Consider the following 20,315-nt stretch of genomic DNA (forward strand, 5'->3'; position numbering starts at 1 on the left):
CAATGCAAAGCTGAGATTTTCTTCAAGGTAAAGGGAAAAAGAACATAAGGTTGCTAGAGTAGGTCTTTATGTACGTGTAGAAAAGAATTAGATATTGCAATGGACTCAAAGTTTATGTAACCAAAAAGTCACATATTGAATCAGGCCTAATCCACAATATAATGGTCTTTGGAAATGAGGCTTCCTGGAAGTAATTAGGTCTTAAGGATGGAGCCCTCATAATGGGATTAGTGTCCTCATAAGAAGAGACAGGAGAAAGCTGCTGCTTCTCTCTTTCCTCTCTGCTCTATGAGGACACAGCAAGAAGATGGTCACCAGAGAACCAGGAAGCAGACCTCACCAGATACCACATCTACTGGCAACCCGATATTGGACTGTGAGAAACAAATGTTTGCTATTTAAGCCACCCAGTCTATGGTAATCTGTTACAGCAGCTTGAACTGATTAGGACAGAAATCTTTTTTGTTAGATAGTAAGATATAGAAAATTCTAAGACGGCCATTTTATATTCAGACAGAGAAGGCTTTTAGGTTTACTCTCAGAGGTTTCTCCATATTTAGGGTAAACAGCAGGAAAAAAAAAAAAAAACAGTTTGCTTTCTAAATTTCTATAGAGCCCTAGCGAAATCTTTTCTAGTTTGATACCACATTCGATTTAAGGTTTACAGTCTCCAAATTGCTGAAGTAAATCTATGTAAGATACTCCATATTTTTTGTTTCTATACAATAGATCTGAAGAACATGGATTTTAGTATCATTTAAAATGGTCAAATTATTCAGCAAGAGATGTGCTGATTTTCCTTTTATCTGCTTAAAGTACCCTGTTTTTTTACTGGGTAACCATTCTTCCCTTACTTACAATATATGTGTTACAGATGGAGCTGAATCCATCCCCAGCTCCTATGAGAGACATTTGGCTGAAGCCCTAGCAATGAGAGCTTTGCAAATGCTGCCCACAGAATTAATATGGGACTAGGCATAAAACACGAGTCAAGCAGTTTGGATCAAAACTAATCTCAAGATACTTGCTTGAGTTACCAGGAAACAGGTGTTCTTTCTGTTGAACTTGGAGCTCAGAGGATATAAAACTCAGGCTGCTAAAATACCACCATGTATAGAAGACTTGCCCCAAAGTGATATCAACATAGAGGATACACATACATGCATACACACACACACAATATAATTAGGTAAGTACATATATAATACAAGGTGAGAGCCTAATGACAATTTTAAGCTCCTGCATTAAGCTGACAATGCTAGGGCTAGCTACCCTTGGATCCTTCAGTTACATCAGCCAATTAATTCCTATATGGCTTAAGCAAGTTTAACTTGAGTTTTTTATTATTATTAACTATAAGACTTCTGACAAATGTGTACATGACAAAACTCACTATAATAATGAAATGAAAACATACATTTAGTATCGGCTTACCTTTTGGTTTAATAAAGCACTTGCCAATTTTTGTACTTCTGAACTCAGTAAGGTGGTTCCTCTGATGACTTTGCTGAGAGCAGCAAGAGACTGATGAACACTTTGTACCAAGCGAATGGCATTAAATTGTTCAAGAACGATGAATGATAATATTGGAGATCCTTGTCGATCATTAGGAGGAGACACTTTCTGATGAATCAGGTTTGAATTCTAAAAGAATTAATATTTCATGTCATATTTATGAAAAGTAACATAAATCACTAATTTATTAAAACATTTCAAAAGCTATTAAAAACCTTTTGTTATTGTAACCTGTTTTGAAATACTCTTAGTTCATGAATGAGCAAATTTATGAAATCTGTAAAAACATAAAGGGAATTCTAGAGTTTACCACTATTTAAGTGGTAAGGGGGTGGGAATTGAGAATAGGGGAACCATATTGAGATGCTGTGGTCAATAGAGTAAGAAAAATGAAAAGAATGGCACCCTGTAAACCAATGCAAACAGACAATAGCTACACTATCTCTCTACCACTATAAACAGAGCAGAACAAATGGCTTTGAAATAAAATGTAAACGGACATTTAATTTGAAAATTACCTGTATGTATCTTAAAAAACCACACTAAAGATCTTGTATATAAGACCAGTAAATGTTAGTATTTATTTCTACATCTATATATTAACATAGGCTCTGATATATAAAATTTCTAGGATCTCTCAAATTATATATATGTAAATAAAAACCTCAAGGAATCACAGCTGTTTCTTAACAGCATAACTGGTTAAAAAATTACCTTTTATAGTATTCTAAAAGTGTCAAAGAACTTTTAGAGATAAAATTGTAAAGTCTTCCTCTTTTACCTACTATCCATTATCTCAATTTTCTCTACATGCTCTGTTTACAGTCCAAAAAAGAATCCCTTCTCTTTGTTCTAATAGTTATCACATTCGTATATTCTATGAGAGCACTGTCCCTTTTTCATCTATTTAGCATGATAATTTAGTAGTATGATAGATATAATATGGTTATTGCCATTAGATAAATCTGCATTAAATAAACTATTGGCATAAGATCATTTATGAAGACAGATTTTTAGGCTATAGCTCAAATTCGGTTACTGGTATATTTAAAATATTAATGTTGCTGAAATCACTTTGAAACACACATAATTATACATAACTGTACATAATAAAATAAACAATTGGTGGTAAAATCAAAATTGAATCTAGAAGAGAATAAAAGTATATTATTATTAAATTAATTAGATTACCCCTCAGATTGAAACTGAATTAACTATTTGAGTCAGAGCATGCAATAAATAATACTTAACACATCTCCAGCCTAAATCAACTAAATGATAAAACCAACATAAAATCTGGGTTATAGACCTTCCATAATTCCTTATATTAAAACAGTATCCCTGGAAGTGAATAATATGTGCATTTAAATATGTATTAATCTTATACTAAGCAAGATTAGCAAATAATTTGGTTTAGAGTAGATTTTCTGGATGTTTATCCATTCTATTAAGTTGATGTGACTAATTTACAAAGTCAGCACTCTCACTTTACAGAACAAGAACATCCAAACTTAGATTATTCAAGCAAGATTCCATTTATCTACAATCCACAAAAAATACTAAACTTTTAAAAAGGTTTATTTAGGAGAGCAATGATCAAGAATACTTAAAATTCAAATAGAGTCCGAGCAAGCACTGTGGTCTAGGGATGTGTAGTAAGTATAAAATACAAATTGGATTTCAAAGACTTAAAAAAAAAAAAAAAAAGGATGTAAAAATCACATTAATATTTTTTATATTAATTACATATTGAAATACTAATATTTTGGATATATCAGGTTAAATTAAAAAAACATACTATTAAAATCAATTTCACCTGTTCCTTTGTACATTTAAATGTGGCTACTAGAACATTTAAAATTACATAAAATGTTCCCATTTTGTATTATACATATATTTTATTGCACAGTGCTGGTCTAAGAGACTATCGAGTAAAAAGCTGTAAGTCCAGCAATAAGAACAGAAGAACAGAGTAAATAATAGCATACAGCTGGGTCTCAAAAAGTGGTTGATTAAAGAAAGATGAAAACATTGTGAAAAAAATAAAAATTAGTGAGGCAAACTGCACTATATAACCTATGATAAATTAACAAGTGGGAAAAATATAACAGCAGAAAATAGCAAAGTATATTATATTTTTATAACATAATCCATTTACTTTAACTTTCACAAAATTTTCATAAAAAATAATGTAAAATAAACAACTCTAAATGTAAGTGTAGATATCTTATACATTCTAAAAGGATGAAGCATAAAGATTTATAGCAATAGTAACATTAGAGTATTACAGAATCTTAAGACAAAAAATATCAAATGCAAAATTATTTATTATTTAAATATAGCTAAAACCACTATGAGTAAATTACAACATCTATACTCTGTTTTTTGGTAAAACTATCAAGGGATGACAATCATTTTTAGTCAATTGATTATTATAAGAAATACAACTGACTGAATCTTGTACTTCTGAGGGATGGCTTTGCTATTTAAAAGTTCATCTTATTAAAAAGTGAAGTTATTCAGAAAAAAATCTTATCTGATTATGGAGCTGCTGGGATAAAAGTTATTTATATTTTAAAAATTTTAACTATTACACAAGGAATATCTTTTGGGCAAGAAAAACTAGTCTAATTTGGTGCAATTTAGGTGTGGACCCAAGATTTTTGTGTTTTAATAAAATAATTTTCCAAGTGGAATGCCAGTTTAGACTTAAGCAAAACGGATGACACATAGAAGTAGTAATCTTTTTCTTTTTTAAAATAATTAGAGCTTTAAGAAAATGGTTGTCTCTCAGGAAGAATTTTTGTCACCAAAGGAAATTCAAGTAATGACTAGATCAAAATTAGGAAGTTTTCTGTAAAGGTGCAGATGGTAAATGTGTCAGATTTTATGGGCCACAGCGTCTCTGTCATAACTACTCAATAGTGCTTCTGTAATGCAAATTTCCTATTATCTCTCTGGAGCAGAAACAGTCTTCCCAAGTCTTAGCCCATATGATTCTGGGGGAGTTGACTCTACTTGATTCCAGAAATTAGTATGTAACTTAGATCTTAACTAGTTAGAATGTTCTATTCTCCTGACCACAGTGATTGGCTCAAGGAAGGGCATGTGACCGAACAGACATAAGGAAATGCAATAGAATTTTGCGATCATTTTTGTGACAACAAAGAGAGAGGTTGTATAAAAAAAAATAGTGCTAACACAGAGGAAAATAGAGCCTCTCAATATAATATAAACTGATATATATATATATATATATATATATCAATTTCAGTGAGCCATCTTTCAGAATACACACACACACACACACAATTGTATATATCACATACATATTATTACTGGGTCTTCATTACATCCTTTGAAGTTCCTTGTAACAAGCTGTGACAGAAACCAATTTAGCAATCTTTTAGTTATGTGAGCCATTATTTCCCCTTTTTGGCTTAAGCCAGTCTGAACTGGGTTTTTTATCACTTGGGAATCCAAGGAGTCCTAACTGATTAATGAAAGTTCAACAGACTCCTGTCTCAAGTATTATAACCAGAAAGGTCAAAAGTTTGACATATCTGCATTAAATTATATCTATCCAGAAGTAGATTGCTGACAAGAAGGAGAGGGCACGAAAGGGAATTAAAAAAGAGTTTGGGGAGTTCAAAGTGTTGACAGATCTATATAGTGTTTCTGGCAGCCCATTTCCAAGAATAGCTAGCTGCTTTATTGTTGTTTTATTTTACCCCAAGCCAGTTCTTAGCGAACAGAGTTTAGATTTCTAAACCTGGTAATAACTATTCCTTTTCATACCAAATTATTAAATGAGTCAAAGGAAACTACAGCAGCCATCTTTTAAAGCTCATTTGACTTAGTTTAATTCCAATTAAAAGTATCTTATTTAAAGCAGAACTCAACCAGGACAAGTCTACTAATTACTCAATAGACTCTTTAAATCAGAAGTGCTGAAAAACTGAAATAGAAGGCAAAATTGCCAGTAGAGCAAGCAAAGCCAAGGCTCTGAAAGCTAGAGGGAAGTATTTTGAGTTCATGCACAGAAGCTGACATTGTAAGCTATTACATATTACAAAGGGAAGCTAGCAAATTCTAAGAAAAAGAAGCTTTTTGTTTTAAACATAAAATTATTTGCTAATTTTAAATGCTTAAGAATTTCATAGCTTTTATTTATAATACTATGATATTAATTAATACCAAGCCCAGTAGTTATCCTAGGGCAAGAGGTACATGATTCGCAGAGATCACTGACAAGAGGACCTTTAGCTCTGTCTATAACCCGTGGTTCTGTGATAGAAAGTCATTATTCATATATAACTTGGATGTGAAAATAAAATGGCAAAAGTCTTTTGAAAACTAGGCAATATAAAAATGGCATATTAATAAGACCATATTTATTTTTAGAAAGTATGTTTAATAGGCTATCTGCTCCATAACTTGGCCAGAATCATTCTGTGTCCTGTGAAACTATCAACAAAAGAGGTAATTTAGTAGAATAACAGATGATAACACAATCTCACATTAAGAGACCTAACAAAGACTACGGTATCTAAGGGAAGAATGACTAACATTCTAAAGTGCTGACAATATCCCAGGAACATCATAAATTTCCATGTAAAGTTATTTGTTACATTTTAACAGTTTTAGCAATATAAGAAAAGAGAGAGTAGATTATGAAGAATTATAAAGAATGTCACAGAATTTCTGAATTTGTATCTGTTTAGAGCAAACAAGAGAACGTTTTTTCAAAATGGACCTGAAATGAATAGTTTATCTTTTTTCCATGCCCTAACAAATGACGAATATTTTTTCGTGACCATGATATGCTTTCTGGTATGCTTATGTGTATACTGACTCTTGTAAAAATAATAAAATAGCATAAAACATGTGCATGTGTGCGTGTGTTTGTGTGTGTTATTTTAAAATCTGAGTAGAACTCAACTGTTCTAATATTGGGAGAACTGGTTCATAATGTTAAAACTGAAAGAAACGATTTCAATAGTCAGTGCAGATTCAGTGAGAAAATTTTGTTTAAAAAGTCCAACACTGCATAATACCATTACTTAACAAAAAAAGTCAGCAAACAAAGCATAATCACTTGAGAAACATGCAACTTATTTTATAATTGATCAAAATAGAAAATAGAGAATTTCGGCTTCTGTTTTTAGCAGAGGTAAATATTGTTGAAAACAAATAAATATGTTGAATAAAATATAAAAGCATCATCCTGTTCATTCATATTTAAGAACTTTTAAAAATAAAATTAAAATGTAAAACTTTAATATTAGATTAGATTTAGCTGAATCAGGAAGGAACTCAAAGGTAAAAAACTTGTTCCTGAGGCACAAAGGATTCAAGCACCCATACTCTTAGGGTCTACATAGGAGAGATGAGCCCCCAAACCACCAGGTTTTGTAGACCAACCAAAATTATATCTAGTAAAATCATAGAACTGAAGGAAATGAAAAACTAACTCCTAAACCTGTGCACAGACCCACTCAACATGGAAACCATCATAAAACATGAGTGTGCAAAGCATACAGACCATAGATGAAGGAGACCTACTTATTACTCATGGAGTGTCTACCAGAGAGGCAGGATCCTACTTAAGGAGTGAGAACTGGTGGATGCCATTTTTCATACTCTCATTTTATCTTGATAGTACTGGTACCATTTTGAAATTTTCCCTCAGCCCACTAAAGGCAGTGGGTGTGCCCAGCTGAGAGCCCCAATCAACTCTCCACATAGGATGCAATTTGCAGCCTGCCTGGTGCCAGCCCTGTTCAACAATACATCAGTGGTCACTGCTGAATGTCACACCCAGCTAGAAGGGTGCATGCAGCTCACACAGGAATAGCCTTTGAATGTAGGGCTCTGGTGGCCAGGGGAGACTGTGCTTCTGAGCTCCAAAGGATATCTCCTACATAAGGTCACTTCTTCAAGCCTGGAAAAGGTAGCTGACTTACCCAGTACATAGAAACAAACACAGAGTGTATAAATAAATTAATCATGAGCTGAAAGACAAAGCAATGAAATATATACAGTCAGAAAAGCAAAATAAAATTAAAAAAAAAAAGGAATTTTAAAAAGTGGAGCTACCTTAAAAGACAATTGAGACAACATCAAGCAAATTAACACGTGCATTATAGGGGTCCCAAAAGGAGAAAAGAGAAAGAAAGGACCAGGAAATTTATTTGAAGAACTAATAGTTGATAACTTCTCTAATCTGAGAAAGAAAACAGGTACTGATGCAGGAAGCACAGAGAGTTCCAAATAAGATGAACTAAAAAAACCCACACCAAGACACATTATAATTAAAATGTTAAAATCAAGAATAAAGACTCATAAAAGTAGCAAGGAAAAAAAAATATTACATACAAGGGAAATCTCTAAGGCCATCAGCAGATTTTCAGCAGAAACTTAACAGGCCAAAAGGAGATGACATGATATATTCAAAGTGCCGAAACAAACAAAAAGCAACTTTCAACCAAAATTTTTATACCTAGCAAAGTTATCATTCAGAATTGAAGGAGAGATTAAGCATTTTCCAAATGAACAAAAGCTAAAAGAATTCATTACCACCTAACCAGCACTGAAAGAAAAGTTAAGAGGACTTCAAGCCAAAAAGAAATGACATTAAATAAAAATTGAAAAAAACAAATGTATAAAAGTAGAAATCTCACTGGAAAACATAAATATATGAGAGAGGCAGAAGACCGATCACTTATAAAGCAATGAGGAAGGTTAAAACACAAAAGTAGTAAAATTAACAAAAATTACAATAATTAGTTAAAAGATGCACAAATAAAGATGTAAAGTGTGCCATCAAAAATATATCATGGGGAAGGGGGAGTAAAAAGAAAAAGCTTTAGAATGTGTTCAAATTTAAGTTACTATCGACTTAAAACAAACTGCTATTTATAAAGTATATTTATTATATGTGAACCTCATGGTAACCACAAGGAAGAAAACTATAGTAGATCCAAAAAGTAAAATGAGAAAGAAATCTAAATACACCACTAAAGAAAGCCATCAAAATATAAGGGAAGAAAAAAAGAACAGAGAAGAATTATAAACATGGACAGAAAAGAGTTAACGAAATAGCATTAAACACTTACTGATCAATAATTACTTAAAAAGTGCATGGCTTAAACACTCTAATCAAAAGACATAGTATAGCTGAATGGATAAAGAAGGAAGCCACATCCAGATGTTATCTACAATCAATTCCAGAAATAAGGATATATATCAACTAAAAAAGATGGGAAAAGATATTCTGTGTGAATGAAAATGAAAAAAAATTGGAGTAGCTATATTCATATTAGACAAAATAGATTTTAAAACAAAAACTGTAATAAAAGACAATGAAAGCCATTACATAATGAAAAGGGGTCAATCCATCAAGAAGATATAACATTATAAAGATAGTATATGTTTTTATGATGCACCCAACATAAAAACACCAAAATATATAAAGTAAATATTAATGAATCTAAAGGTAGAAACTGGAAGCAATACAACAATAATAAGGAACTTCAACACCCCACTTACATTAATGGATAGATTATGCAGACATGAAATCAATAAGGAAACATTATCTTTAAAAGACACATTAAATCAGGTGGACTTTATATCAAAACATTCCACCCTAAAGCAGCAGAATACACATTCTTTCCAAGTACACATGGAACATTTGCCAGGATAGATCATGTGTTAGGCCATGAAACAAGTCTCAATAAATTTAAGAAGACCGAAATCATATCAAACATCTTTTCCAAGCACAATGTTAGTATAAACTTGAAATCGATTACAAAATGAAAGCAAGCAAAACAACATGCCACTGAACAATCAATGGGACATTAAAGAAGTGCAAAAAAAAAATTAAAAATACCTAGAGACAAATGAAAATAGAAAAATGACATACCAAAGTCTATGGGATGCAACGAAAGCAGTTCTAAGAGGAAAGTTCATAGCAATATAGGCCTATATCAACTTAAAAAAGAAAGAAAATTACAAGCCAAACTATAACTAGAGGAACTAGAAAAATAAACCCCAGATTAGAAGAAGGAAAGAAATAGTAAAGATCTGGGGGAAAAAAAAACAAAAATTAATAAGACAATAGGAAAGATCAATGAAACTAAGAGCCGATTCTCTGAAAAGAGAAAGAAATTAACAAATTCTCAACTACAGTAACCAGGGGAAAAAAAGAGAAGGCTGAAATAAATAAAATCAGAAACAAAAGAGGATAAGTTACAAATGATATCAAAGAAATACAAAGGATCATAAGAGACTACTACATACAATTATATGCCAACAAATTAAACAACCTAGAAGAAATGCATAAATTCCTAAAAACATAAAAAACATACCATCTTCCAAAAGTAAATTATGAAGAAATAAAAAAATTGGAATAGGCCAATTATTAGTAATGAATTTGAATCAGTAACCAAAAATCTTGCAACAAACAAAAGTCCAGGGACAGACAGCTTCACCGGTGAATTCTATCAAACATTTAAAGAAAATTTAATACCTATCCTTCTCAAATTATTTCAAAAAATTGGGGAGCTAAAGCCTCCAAACACATTTTACAGAACCAGCATCATCCTGATACCAAAACCAGACAAGGACAGCACAAAAAAAGAATCTTACAGGTAAATATCCTTGATGCATATAGATGCAAAAACCCTCAAAGTATTAGCAAACTGAAATCCTCAAAATATTAGCAAACCAAATGCAACAATACATTAAAAGATCATACACATTAAGCAGTGGGATTTATTCCACAGATGAAAGGATGGGTCAACATACACAAAATCAACATGATACATCACATCAAAAAAATTTTTTAAAAAAGGATAAAAATCATATCATCTCAATAGATGAAAAAAAGCATTTGACAACATTCCATGTATAATAAAAGCTCTCAACAAAATGGGTATAAAAGGAATGTATCTCAATATAATGAGGGCATACATGATGAACTCCAGCTAACATCATAGTCAATGGTGAAAAGCTGAAAGTCTTTCCTCTAAGATCAGAAACAAAACAAGAATGCCTGCTTGTGCCACTTCTATTCAACATAGTTTTTAGAAGTCCTAGCCACGGCAATTAAGATGAAAAAGAAATAAAAGGCATCTAAATTGAAAAGAAAGAAGAAAAATTGTCACTATTCACAGATGACATAAAACTAGATATAGAAAATCCTAGAGACTCAAAAAAAAAAACCATTAGAATAAGTGAATTCAGTAAAGTTGTATGAGACACACACACAGATCAATGGAGCAAAACTGAGAGCCCAGAAATAAACCCACACAGACATGAACAATCCACCATAAAAAAGGAGCCAAGAACATAAAATGAAGAAAGGACTCTATAAATGGTGCCGGGAAAACCGAACAACCACATGCCCAAGAATGAAACGACCACTGTCTAACACTATACATGAAAATTAACTCAAAATGAGTTAAAGATGTAAATGTAAACTCCTTGACATTGATCTTAAAAGTCTTTGTGGGCACAAAAACAAAAATAAACAAATAGGAAAAATAAAAAGCTTCTGCATAGCAAAGGAAACCATCATCAAAACGAATAGTGACCTACTGAATGGGAGAAGATATTTGCAAATCATACAGCCAAAGATACATCCAACAAGAGTTTAATATCCATAAAAGCACTCATACAACTCAACAACAAAAACAAACAAACAACTTGATGAGAAAATGGGCAGAGGATCTGAATAGAATAGACATTTCTCTAAAGAAGGCATACAAAAGGCCAACAGGCACAAGAAAGAAATTTTAACCTCACTAATTATTAGGAAAATGCAAATCAAAACTACAATGAGGTATCATCTCACACCTGTTCGAATAGCTATTATAAAAAAGACAAGAAATAACAAGTGTTAGAGAGGATGTAAAAAAAAAGTGAACACTCATACATTGCTTGCTGGTGGTATTGTAAATTGTTATAGCCATTATGGAAAACAGTATGGAGATTCCTTTAAAAAATTAAAATAGACCTACCATATGACCTAGCTATTCCACTTCTAGCTGAAGAATATGAAAATAATCCAAAAAGATATATGTGCCCTCTGGTCACCAGAGTTCATCATAGCATTATATACAATAGTCAAGATATGAAAACAATGAATACTACTCATCCGTAAAAAAAGAACGTAATATTGCCATTTTCAACAACATGGATGGACCTTTAGGGTATTATGCTAAGAGAAATAACTCAGATGGAAAAAGACAAAACTTGTATGATTCCACTCATCTGTAAAATATAAAAGAAGTAAAACAATGGAACAGATAAAATAAAACAAAAACTAACTCACAGATATATGAGTTATATTAGTGGTTACCAGAGATTAGTGGTTACCAGAGGGGAAGTGGGTTGAGGGTGAGTGAACAGAAACCAAATAAAAATAAATAAATAAACTAGGCTTCATAAAAATTAAAAACTTTTGTGTATCAAACTTTTGCATTATCAAGAAAGTAAAAAGACAACCTACATAAAAGGAAGAAATATTTACACACATATACCTGATAAGGGTTTAGTACCCAGACTATACTAAAAACACTTACATCTCAACAACAAAAGACAAACAACTCAATTAAAAATTAGGCAAAGGATGTGAATAGACAATTCTCTGCAGAAGATATATAATTGGCCAAGAAGTATATGAAAATACACTCTACATAATATCATTAGGGAAAGGCAAATAAAAACTACAATGAGATTTCAGTTTATACCTAATAAGAATTATTATAATAGTTTTTGAAAATGGAAGATAGTCATAATGGTGTGTAGAAAGTAGAGGCTGTGCACGATTCCTCTCGCAACCACACCAAAATTATAATGAAACTACAGAACAATCAGCACAGTCACCCGAGGTCTGGCTAAACAGAAGCTCTACGACTAGAGACAAAAATAGCAGATCAACTCAAACCGGTAGGAAGGACTGAGAGCAAAATGGCCTGGTCCCACAACTGCATGTAGCCATCGAGAATCAAGAGAACTATCTTGGTTGCAGAGCCGCCTCTCTCACCTGAGGAGTAGGGGTCCCAACCCCATGCTGGGCTTCCTAGTAGAGGCTGCAGCTGAGGGTGATGAAGGGCTATGGGGGTTGCAGATGATCCTCTCAAAGGGCTCCCACCGGCCTTACTGGCTTACTGACTTGCTTGTTCTGAGCTCCAGTCCGGGGCAGCTGCTCACGGGGTGCCAGGGACATACAGGGAAGAACCAAGTTGTCAGCCTTCAGGGAAGGGGCTTAGAGGGGCAGCTTTCTCCCAGACAGAAGTGCTGGCAGTATACATTGTTCCATTGTTGAGCCCTCACCACTCCCAGCATGAGGACACAGGTGCCTCCATATCTCAGCCAACATTAACCTGGATAACACAGGTCACTCCACCCAGGGGATTCCCTGAGACTCTACCTCTCCCAAATTGTGGGCCCACCGAAGCCATTTCCAGTGGTTTACTCCATATAAATGGGCTGTCTTAGCTCCTGCTACAGACTTTCCTAAAATCTCTCAAAGACTCACAAAACCCAAAGAAGCAGCATCTGGCCTCAGTATGCTCTGTACCTCTTGCTGAGCAACCCCAAACCCTGCATGAGCAGGAGCTGGCCTCAGTTTCTGGCTTGGCCCCTCAAGGCACCTATAAGCCCAGCATGGGTGGCAGCCATCTGTAGGTTGCTTGGTGACTCTTACCAGGGGGGCCCAGAGGTGCACAGGCTGTGGCTTAACTTCACCTGCAGCTGGAACCTTCCCAGGACAGTGTCACTGGGCCCCACAGCACACCTATTACATAAAGCCACCCTACTAAGACTGGGCAACTTAGAAGCCCTACCTAATACATAGAAACAGATAAAAGGAGTCAGCCTTAGAAGCATATCCCACATGAAAGAACAAAACAAAGCTCCATAAAAAGAACTCAACAAAATGGAGAAAAGCAATCTACCAGATGCAGAGTTCATAACACTGGTTATAAGGATGCTCGATGAACTTAGGGAATGAGTAGATGAACTCAGTGAAAAGTTTAACAAAGAGAAAACATAAAAATGGAGATAGAAAACATAAGAGAGAACTAGCCTGAAATGAAGAATATAATATCTGAGATGAAGAGTACATTAGAGGAAATGAACAGAGTGCATGAGGTGGAAGATCAAATCGGCGATGTAGGGGATAAGGTAGTGGAAGACATCCAATCGAAACAGCAACAAGAAAAACAAATCTAAAAAAATAAAGATAGTTTAAGAAGGCTTTGGGACAATATCAAGCATAACAACATTCGCATCTGAGGTACCAGAAGGAGAAGAGAGAGAGCAAGAAATTGAAAAACTATTTGAAGAAATAATGCTGGAAAACTTCCTACTTGGTGATGGAAATAGACACACAATCCTAGAAATTTCAGAGAGCCTCAAACAAGATGAACCCAAAGAGGCCTGCATCAAGATACATCATAAATAAAACGCCAAAGGTTAAAGACAAAGAGAGAATCTTAAAAGCAGCGAGAGAAAAACAGTTAACTATAAGGGTGCTCCATAACACTGTCAGCCAATTTCTCAACAAAAATTTTCAGGCCAGAAGGGCTTGGTACGAAATGTTCAAAGTACTGAAAATCCCGAAGAAGACATAAAGAAATGGAAAGATATTCTGTGTCCATGTATTAGAAGAATCACCATAGTTAGAATGACCTTTTTAGGAAGTTTATTACTTAAAGCATTATACAGATTAAATGCAAACCCGATCGCAATCGCATAGGCATTTTTTAAAGAAATAGGACAAAAAAATCATCAGAATTGTATGGAAGCACAAAAGACCCCAAATTGCCAAAGCCATCCTGAGATAAAAGAATGAGGCTGGAGGCATCACTCGACTTCAAATTATACTACAAAGTGACAGTAATCAAAACGGCACGGTATTGACAGAAAAAGAGACACACTGACAAGTGGAACAGAATCAAGAGTCCAGAAATAAACCCATATTTATATGGGCAAGTAATTTTCAACAAAAAAGCCAAAAACGTACAGTGGAGATAGGAAAGCCTCTTCAATAAAAGGTGCTGGGAAAATTGGAAGGCCACCTGCAAAAGAATGAAAGACTGTTGTCTATCACCACACATCAAAATTAACTCGAAGTAGATTAAGGACCTGAATATAAAACCAGAAACAATAAAATGCATAGAAGAAAACATAGGAACTAAACTCAAGGACCTTGGACTTCAAGAGGATTTGATGAATTTGATCTCAGAGGCAAGGGAAGTAAAAGCTAAAATAAATGAATGGGACTTCATCAAACTAAAAAGCTTCCGCTCAGCAAAAGAAACTGTCAACAAGGTAAAGAGACAACCATCTGAATGGGAAAATATATTTGCAAGCAATGCCTCCAATAAGGGCATCATATCCAAAATATAGAAAGAACTCATGTGACTCAATAACAACAACAACAAAAAAGGATCCAGTCAAAAAATGGGCAGAGGACCTGAACAGACACTTCTCCATAGAGGACATACAAATGGCCAACAAATATTTGAAAAGATGCTCAACATTACCAGCTATTAGGGAAATGCAAATCGAAACCACAATGAGATATCATCTCACATCTGTTAGAATAGCTATAATCAACAGGACAAGTAATAACAAATGCTGGAGATGATGCAGAGAAAAAGAACCCTCATACACTGCTGGTAGAGCCCAGAAACAAATTGGTATAGCTGCTATGGAAAACAGTATGGAGGTTCCTCGAAAAACTAAGAATTGATCTACTACATGATTCAGCAATCCCTCTACTGGGTATTTATCCCAAAGACTTGAAAACCCAGATCCAAAAACATATTTGCATATCGATGTTCAAAGCAGCATTATTCACAGTGGCCAGGACATGGAAACAACCGAAGTGTCCTACAAGAGATGACTGGCTAAAGAAGCTGTGGTACATATATACAATGGAATATTATTCAGCCATAAGAAGAGATGAAATACTGCCATTTGTGACAACATGGATGGACCTTGAGATAATCACGCTAAGAGAAATAAGCCAGACAGAAAAAGCTGAAAATCACATGATATCACTTATATGGGGGATGTATACCTAAAAGCAACAAAGGAACAGGACAAACAAACAGAGACTCATGGACATGGACAACAGACTAGTGGTTACCAGAGGGTAGGGGTTTGGGGAGGAGGTGGGTTGTAGATGGGGTAAAGAGGGTCAAATATGTGGTGACAAAAAGAAATCTAACTATGGGAGGTGAACACACAGTGTAAATATATATATATATATGTGTGTATATATATATATATATACACACATACATATATATATATGCCATACTGTTAAAGTGTACAGCTGAAACATTGGTTTTCATTTTCCAATGTCACCATAAAAATAAATTAAAATTTAAAAAAAAATAACAGTTCATAAGTGGACTTTTATCTGAATCTTTATACCCCTTGCTTTATTTTCTAGTGTTTTACTATAAAATGTATAAATATAATAGACCACAACATCTGTTTTTAGTCTTGGAGTATGCACTCTTTCATAAACACACGTACACACATGCCTACAAAAACACAAGCACACACCTAAGAACTGGCATTTTCCATTTTAAATCCCTAAGATAGCACATTGATTCTGTGTTAGTAATGAAAGGTGATAGTTATGTTCAATACAAACAGATATTAAGGGATATTTCATTTGCATCATTTCATTTGCATTATTTCCTCCAAATCCATCTATTTTGTGGTACCACCTGAGAAGACACTGACTGAACAGTTGTCCCTAATTCCACAAGTATAGCTTAACAAAAAGGGAAATTTTAACATGCTTAGTGCCTGTAAATTATAAATACTACCTCTCTCTGCAGATGTGAGTTCTAGTATACTATTCCTAGAGTTGTTGTCCTGCAATCAGGACAACTTCACAAAAATTGAAGTAGTTTTTTCTTATCTGTTTCTATTACATTATTACGAAACTAATTTATGATTCATAAAAGGTGCCTATTAATCCCAAATGCATGATTCTACTTCCTTCTTTCTTAGTTTCAATTTGAATAGCTGAAATACATAAATCCAAATATAACACAGGCTTTAAAAATATAGAATATAAATTCTTTGCAAGATCAAACCTTCTGGAGAAAGACATTAAAATTTCCCCCATACAATAAAGGATTGTGGCACTAAATCTACTTAGCTTGCTACCTCAGTTCCCCACCTTTGGATTTATAAACAAGGTTAAGGGTTGGAAAACAAAATAGCTCAGGTCTGAGCAATGAGCTACACTCAATGACACCATTTCTAATTTCAATTTGATCAACAAATGTATTTTTGGCCCTTATCTGAATATAGTACTTACTGTATTCTTATGTGTTCCTAACTTATTCAGCCTAATATGAATAAAGAATTAAAATCTGGGGGTTTTACATAATTTGTTTTTTAGTCTCTCCAGTAACCTCCTATTAATGTAACTAAACTGCAAAAGGTCCGTAGATAGTTTTAGCTTACCAATGTAAAAGAGAGAGGGAGAGGAGAGGAGGGAAGAGGACAGAAAGAGTACGGAGGAGAGGGAAAGACACATATCAATAACTATTTTGTTAAAAGTCATGAATCATCTCTGTCCTGAGTAGCAGGAAGGATCCCTGGTGGAGACTCTGGGCAGTAATCTGAGTTCTACCTTTCCCATTAAAACATTCCATTGAGCAATTATGAAAGTTTTAGAACAAAAGTCATGAATTAAATAGTTACCTTGGGCCTAAGAAAATCATAAAAATGAAACTTTTCTAACTATGTCTGATATCCTTTATTTGTCAGTGGATTTCTTCTGTTTTATTTAGTCCTTTTTCTTATAATTTAAATTCTTAAACTCTTAGAATGTACTCAAGCTGTTAAAATTCTGACCTTTTAAAAGTCAAGTATATATACTGAGTCAGATTCTTTAGATATGTTGTTAATAAGCATTAACATTACCAAAGTTTAATATTTAAGTAAAATTTAACTATATATTTAATATTCTTTAGCCATTTCCTTTCCTTCATTCTCTGTCAAATTACCTAGAATGGCCAGGCATTTGCATTTTTCTACTTAATGATATTTTCTTGTTTGCCTTACAGAGTTTTAAGGTCCTCATATGAAAATAAAACTCCTGTTAATTTAGGAAGTTTTATTGTTATTTCTCAGTTTTTGTGTCTTTGGCTTCATGAAACCAAAACTTGGCTTAATTCTTAAGCATTTCAATTCCTTCCTTTACTAGATCATTCCCATGAGCCTTTAAGAATTCTAGTTCCCATCTTTAAGAAAAAACATACTGGGCCCTGTATCTTGATCACCTTATTTCTCTACTCTCCTTTGCAGTGCTTATAAAAAGAACTGTCTGTACATACTATTTCCACCTCCTTGTCTCATAGTTCTGGTTTGCCTTTTAAACCTAACTTCCAGTCTCCTTATTCCACCTAAACTTTTCTTGTCAAGGTCAAGATCACCAGTGACTTTTATCCTGAAGATCCATTAACCAATTCTGTCCTCATGTTGCTTATCCTCTCAGAAGCAATGTGGTATAGTTAACAATTTCATTTCTAATGAAAGACTCCTCTCTTCAAGGTTTCTATAATACCACAGCCTTTTGTATTATTGCTTTGTTTGGCTTTTTGTTTTCATTTCCCCTAACTAATACTCATCATCCCTTTTCTGACAATAACTCTAAATGTTAGATTCCTCAGGGCTCAGTAGTAAGCCCTTTTTCTTCTCACTTTTTGTCTCACTATCTTCTCTTTAGATCATATGCTTTCTAATTACTTAAATGTTGCCTAGATGCTAGTAAGTTCCAAAATTATACCATAAGTCCAAATAACTTTTCTGAGCTCCACAGTTGTATATCCAACTGTCTATCAGATGTCCAAAATAAACTCTTGATCATCTCTGACCCTTGCAGAATTTGTCCTCAGTTTTCCCTCTTTCGTAAATGGTGCCATATCTACTTAGACATTCAATCCAGAAACGAACACATCATTTTGTTACCCCCACATCTCAATTTATGTTTAAAATCTTTCAGTAATACTTCCAATATCTAACTTGAATGCATCCACTTCTCTCCTTCTGCTTTACAACCATATTCTGAGCCATAAGAACTCTAACCTGCACTGCCACAAGAGCTTCCTGATTGTTGTCCTTAGTTTCTCTTTGATCTTACTCCAAATTGTTTTCTACATAATAGCCAGATAGATCTTGAAAATGTAAACCAGATTGTGGCTACTCTAGCACTTAAAGCTCTTTCATGGTTTTCCACTATATTTGAAATAAAATGCAAGCTCCTTACTTTATCTTAATCATCCCCCTTATCTCATTCCACACTATCTTTCGTCTCTATACTCCAATCAAATTGATTTTCTTTCAGGTTTATTGAATGTGCCAAGCTTTTTCTCTTCTCAGGAAATTTGCACATGACCTCCTCTCTGCTTAGAATGGCATTCATTCCCCTCCAATTCGGACTACTGTCTTCTTGCTCACTTCTCAGATTCAATTTCACTTCTCACGCAAGCTATTCCTTACCTATTTAGTCCAAAATAGGTCTCTATTTCTTTATAATAGCACCTGTCCTTTCCATCTACAGCATTTGAAATAACGTATAATGATGCATTTATTTCCGTATTTATTTAATTTTAAAAATGTCTTTCTTACAAATTAACTGTAAACTACATGGAATAGGTACCATGACTGTTTTGCCTACAACACAGTCCCAAGGATAAAGCCACTGAAACAAACTAGTGCTCAATTAAAATATTTTGAATAATATATAATTATATAAATAATAAAAATAATTTGCTTAGAAAAGGGGCAAATGATGTAGTAGTTACGTATTATAAATCTTTCTTTCTTCAATAAAAGTAAAATGAATAGTTAACAGAGAATGCTCACATATGCCAGCCACCATTATAAAGGCCTTACATATATTAACTCATTTAATCTTTATGAGATTCCATTGAGGCCTATATTATCATTATTCCTGTTTTACAGCTACAAGAATTGAGGCACAGAAAGGTTGAGTAATTTTCCTAAGTTACAGAGCTAGTAAGTACTAGCGCTAGGATTTGAACCCAGTAGTCTGGCCCTAGAAGCCACATTCTTATACTATGTTAGATCAGTAATAAGCATTAAAAATATTTAACTGCCAGGCCCCTACTATAGACATAAGGACCATCCATTCAGAACAGAGACTGGTTGTAACCAAGTGAAATGCTGCGAAGTAAAAACCAGCTGCACATTGGCCTAGGTGAAACAGTTCTCTAGAAAGTCTCTAAACAAATTCTCTTCAGAAAAGAAATGGCTAGTTCCATTGGGATATAAATACTCCATCTAGTGGGAACTTTAAACTGCATTTACTGGATTCTTGAAAAAAACGTTAAAAATAGTTATGTCCTTATAATGGCATCATATACCATGGCAAATAATTCCATACTTCAAATACATTTTTATATTTAAAATATAACTTAGTAAAGTGAGAGTTTTGTCTTGTCCATGGCCATGCCACCTTGAACAAGTCCGATCCCATCTGATCTCAGAAGCGAAGCAGGGTTAGGCCTGGTTAGTACTTGGATGGGAGATCACCTAGGAAGACCAGGTGCTATAGGTGTAAAAAATTTTTAAAGATAAGGGATTGTAAGATGACAAGGTCCTTGAAATCCGTGAGGTCAACCAAGGGTTGCCTTGCTTTAAAAAAAAAAATGTTTTGTCTGATGAAAGAAAATTTTAATCCTTTTCAATTAGAAATTCTGTAACTACTGTATTGCTTTGTATAAAGAAAT

The 20,315-nt window shown here is 33.9% G+C and overlaps 1 protein-coding gene and 1 pseudogene across 3 annotated transcripts in view; one reads left to right on the forward strand and one right to left on the reverse strand.

Moving 5' to 3' along the window:
- Positions 1–20,315, reverse strand: part of DYNC2H1 (dynein cytoplasmic 2 heavy chain 1) — a 253,153-nt gene that overhangs the window by 44,684 nt on the left and 188,154 nt on the right. For all 3 annotated transcript variants that reach the window (XM_016163676.2, XM_016163673.2, XM_016163675.2), the window contains one exon: positions 1,435–1,644. In XM_016163676.2, the coding sequence (XP_016019162.2) occupies positions 1,435–1,644 (210 nt within the window). The remainder of the gene's footprint in view (positions 1–1,434; positions 1,645–20,315) is intronic.
- Positions 20,025–20,143, forward strand: LOC118603597 (annotated as a pseudogene).

This window comes from Rousettus aegyptiacus, unplaced genomic scaffold (assembly GCF_014176215.1).
Source record: "Rousettus aegyptiacus isolate mRouAeg1 unplaced genomic scaffold, mRouAeg1.p scaffold_m13_p_5, whole genome shotgun sequence".
NCBI lineage: Eukaryota > Metazoa > Chordata > Mammalia > Chiroptera > Pteropodidae > Rousettus > Rousettus aegyptiacus.